Below are 4,527 nucleotides of genomic sequence, written 5' to 3' on the forward strand. Positions count from 1 at the left end.
GAGACACGACACCAATTTGTAGATACTGAATGTACACCCACCCCCATCAAATACTGTCTGAGACACGACACCAATGTATAGATACTGAATGTACACCCACCCCCATCAAATATTGTCTGAGACACGACACTAATGTATAGATACTGAATGTACACCCACCCCCATCAAATACTGTCTGAGACACGACACCAATGTGTAGATACTGAATGTACACCCACCCCCATCAAATACTGTCTGAGACACGACACCAATTTGTAGATACTGAATGTACACCCACCCCCATCAAATACTGTCTGAGACACGACACTAATGTATAGATACTGAATGTACACCCACCCCCATCAAATACTGTCTGAGACACGACACCAATGTATAGATACTGAATGTTCACCCACCCCTATGAAATACTGCTTGAGACACTACACAGTTATTCAGACACTGCGTGTAAACCCACTTCCATCACATGCTGTCTGAGACACCACGCCGTTGTGTAGACACTGCATGTACACTCACCCCCATCAAATACTGTCTGATACACCACACCACTGTGTGGACACTGCGTGTACACCCACGCCAATCAAATACTGTCTGAGACAATACACCAATGTGTAGATACTGAATGTCTATCCACCTCCACCAAATACGGTCTGATACACTACGCAGTCATGCAGAGACTGCGTGTACACTCACCTCCATCAAATACTGTCTGATACACTACACGATTATGTAGACATTGTGTGTACACCCACTTTGATCAAACACTGTCTGAGACATCACAGTTCATCAAACACTGCTAGTGTAGATCTCTAAAACTGCAGTTGGCTTTTCCTGGAACACAGGTTTTCTACCTGGTGATGACTGACAAGTACGACATGTTCCTGGGATGTGTTTTCGTTGCCTTGCGTTTCTCTTCATACATTTCGATTTCAAAACCAATTCCATGTATATCCGTGGTACAACTTGCAATTTAAAGTATTTACCTGCCACACAATCATAGCACTAACAAGTCAAACAATTGTACCTCGAACAACGCATGCATTAATTGTTTTAATAAACCTTATAAATTTGATAATAATTGAACTGTCATAATAATTTCACATTAATGAAAATATTGATATGTCATAATGGTTACACCTTTCCATTTGCTTCTGTATTTGTATCACTCAAATTGATAAATTCGGCTCGCTGACTGATGGCATTATAGTTGCTGCATCGCGGCTCCACTGATGTCACAAGGTGTTACAACAGATGCCGTGGTGTCAGGTGTGGCTGGGCCAAGCTGCTTTTGTCACTCAAATTATGTTTTGACAGACTGGCAATTAGCCTTTATTATCAACAAAGAATCTGCCAGCACGGGATTGTCCGTCACTTCTCTCTTCGACACGCCTCAATGATTCCATTGTAAGAATAACATGTGAATAGTCGCATGTATTCTCTAACAGACGCCAGGTAATTCATTAAATGGGCGGTAATCCCGAGGAATTTGTGCAGTGACCTTGAGTTGGCTGCCTGACGGGCGTTTAGTCAAGGGATTACACCAAAGAAGACACACATCACGACAACACTGTTGGACCATATTATGTCCACTCTCAGCTACAGAAACGAGGTACGCTTCTCGGACACTGAGATGGACCCTGTCACCTTAGACATAGCTGAGCCCTTCACTGACCGCTCGTCGTCGCTCTCGTCAAGGTACGTACTGCTTTCGTCCACTTTAAGAAGAAAAAATAGAAACGTGTACACAATATGACATAGCCAAAACGATGATAATATGATAAATGCTCACATAACGAGCCACGCTTTGTTTACTGTTCGTTTCAGGAGGACGTCTTGTGAGGGCACAATTCCCCGCAGTATTCTCAAGACTAGGAAGAATGTAGAGCATTGGCTGTAAGTACAGACAAGTTCGTGGAGAGACCTCCGCCCGTACCCCCCTCCAAAAGTTACAAATATTTACGTATAACGTGTGTCTTTGATATATATATATATATATATATATATATATATATATATATATATATATATATATATATATAATTAATATATAATGAATATATGATATATAACGTATATATGTATATATATGAGGGGGGAAACTTGCGGAAGTCTTACCCAACTTAGTTTACATTTTATTTTACACCTCAAGTCAGACTGAGTAATCGGCCTTCTGACAATCGAGTCTGAACTGGACAGCTATGGCGGCTCGGGTGGCCAGGTCTAAGGCGCCGCAATTCACTGTGCAGAGTTGCGTCCCTTGGGCACGCAAGAAACCAATGGTCGTGGTTTCGAATCCCGGTTAGCCCCAATTGTTTCTAGGTATGTCAGAATCATACCCGTGCTCGCGTGCTTCACAACAAATGATAGACATAATTAGCTATCCATGCGGTCGGGGTACCATGCATTGATGACAACCAAGTTACAAGTCTAACCACCTCATTCATTTGATCACCTCAATACAAGACAGGCATAGCTAGGTTATTGCCGGCCTACCAGGAATTCCGGTCCCTTCAAGTACATCAGCGCACAGATATATATTCCACCCTTCAACATGGGTTGTATAGCATAACTGATTGTAGGTAGGATGCAGCGGCGGCAAAAACAATAATAATATTTTTTATCCAGAGATTAACTTGTATTGGGAAGCTCAAAATAAAATATCATGGATCAATTGACTATAACCAACACAATCATCATGGTAAACCGAACCTAACCTGACGGAAACAGTTCCATTCATCACTTTGCCCAGTTATTTCCATATGGCTTATATAAAATGTACCCAGTGGTAAATTTAAGGTAACTGGTCAATTCGTTGAATATTTCCAGCCAGGATGGATCATGTGCGGACCACGATGACGTATTTCATGGCTTCTCCAAGTCGTTCCTGCCCGGCCTGCACGAGTGGACGGAATGGAGGACGCAGATGAATGACGCTATGGTTGACCTGATTGAGAAGCGTCATCGCATCTTCAGCTACCCTGGTTCCGTGCGTCATCTACAGAAACACCAGACTGTCATGAAGAATCTGGTTGAGCCGGATTTCCTCATCACCAAACAGGCGTCAGAGTTTGCTCTCCAGCGCGCAGTGCATGATTACGTCACCGGAAATGACGGATTTCATTTACAAGCGCCCACGTTCATAAGTTTCGGCTTGCCACGGGTCCGACTGCGGTCTAACTCAACATACCTTGCCGACGACAGACATTCTGAGAGCAACACTGACACCGGAAGTAGCATCGGCACCGTAAACGGAAGTGATAGTACTAAACCTACTTTTGACAATTCAAGCATAACAAAACCCGTTCTAGAGTATACTTCCGGTGCTGATTCTGCGCGTGCTAGCATGACTAGTTCCCCCGAAATTGGCGATGCCAATCGAAACGTTCCACAGCAGCTACCCACAGACAAGACGGTGGTAATTGTGGCGTCTACAGAGTCGCAGCCGTCGGTGAGTGAGTGCAGTGGGTGTGACACTGGGCGAGGCGGGAGACCGAGAGACACGGAGTCACTGTGTGCTATCCTGGATCTCAGGGAAGATTCGGACGATGGCTTCTGAACATGTTACGTCATTTCGTCAAGCCAGTCCCTGCTAATCATACGTGCTATATCTTTGTCCAAGTCAGGTCCTGGATGCAAATGTATATAATAAATGTATTGTAAATATACAACTGTTCACCTGTGTCAACGTGCACACCTTGTTCTCTTTATACACTGCAACATGTTCTATTAAAGTTGTACAAACATAAAGTTGTGTTTTCTCACTTGATTTCTTGACACACAAATTACTATTTTATTGGGAAATATATGGTGAGCGGTGATGAACTTTTTCCAGGTGTATATTAAAGAAGCTGCATTAATATTAGTTATATTTACCGTAACAGCTTGATTGCGCTTGTTGTGCATTCTAATTAATGACGATAAGACACAAGCATGCCATGTTCGATAAACCCGTCAGAAGTACAAACCATTTGCTTGTTTTCTAACTGCTCCACGGTAATATATTTTATCTTCCTTTTCAATTACTCCGCCTGCTTCTTTGTACAATAACCTATGATCGCGGGTTTGAATCCCGGTTTGCCCCAATTATGTTTCTAGGTTTGTCAGCATTACACTCGTGCTTGCGGTTTAAGTCTGAGACCTGCATCACATCGGGCTTTGCTCCCACATTAAGCTGAATCCCATCATATATTTTGAATACTGTTCAAAGCGGCGTTAAACCCAACATCGCTCACTCACCCTTTGTACCATATGTGACCCAGGGCTTACGGTCAACTGCGCAACAGATGTCGTTTGTGTCTTGGGCATTGATATAAAGGAGAACTGGCAAACAAAGTCGTTATTCACCATCTAGCCATATTGTAACAATTTCAAGATGCTTTGTCCGTCAATATTTCGACCTGTCCAATGCAACCATAAGGCTCATGAAGCTGAAAAATTCACGTACGATACTATAGTCCTGACCACTTCAATAAGAATCACGAAATATCGCGATGGCAAAAAAAATAAGATGCATGTGTGTTAATACTTACA

General features: G+C 42.8%; 1 protein-coding gene across 1 annotated transcript; it reads left to right on the forward strand.

The window, feature by feature from the left end:
- The first annotated feature begins 1,283 nt into the window (after positions 1 to 1,283).
- LOC124128811 lies at positions 1,284 to 3,744 on the forward strand. Its single transcript, XM_046492285.2, has 3 exons — positions 1,284 to 1,692; positions 1,822 to 1,890; positions 2,824 to 3,744. The coding sequence occupies exons 1-3, from the start codon at positions 1,580 to 1,582 to the stop codon at positions 3,551 to 3,553; spliced, it is 912 nt and encodes a 303-aa protein (XP_046348241.1). The 5' UTR covers positions 1,284 to 1,579; the 3' UTR covers positions 3,554 to 3,744.
- Positions 3,745 to 4,527: the final 783 nt, after the last annotated feature.

The sequence above is a fragment of the Haliotis rufescens genome, unplaced genomic scaffold (assembly GCF_023055435.1).
Source record: "Haliotis rufescens isolate VD_foot unplaced genomic scaffold, xgHalRufe1.0.p SCAF_2, whole genome shotgun sequence".
NCBI classification, from domain to species: Eukaryota; Metazoa; Mollusca; class Gastropoda; order Lepetellida; family Haliotidae; genus Haliotis; species Haliotis rufescens.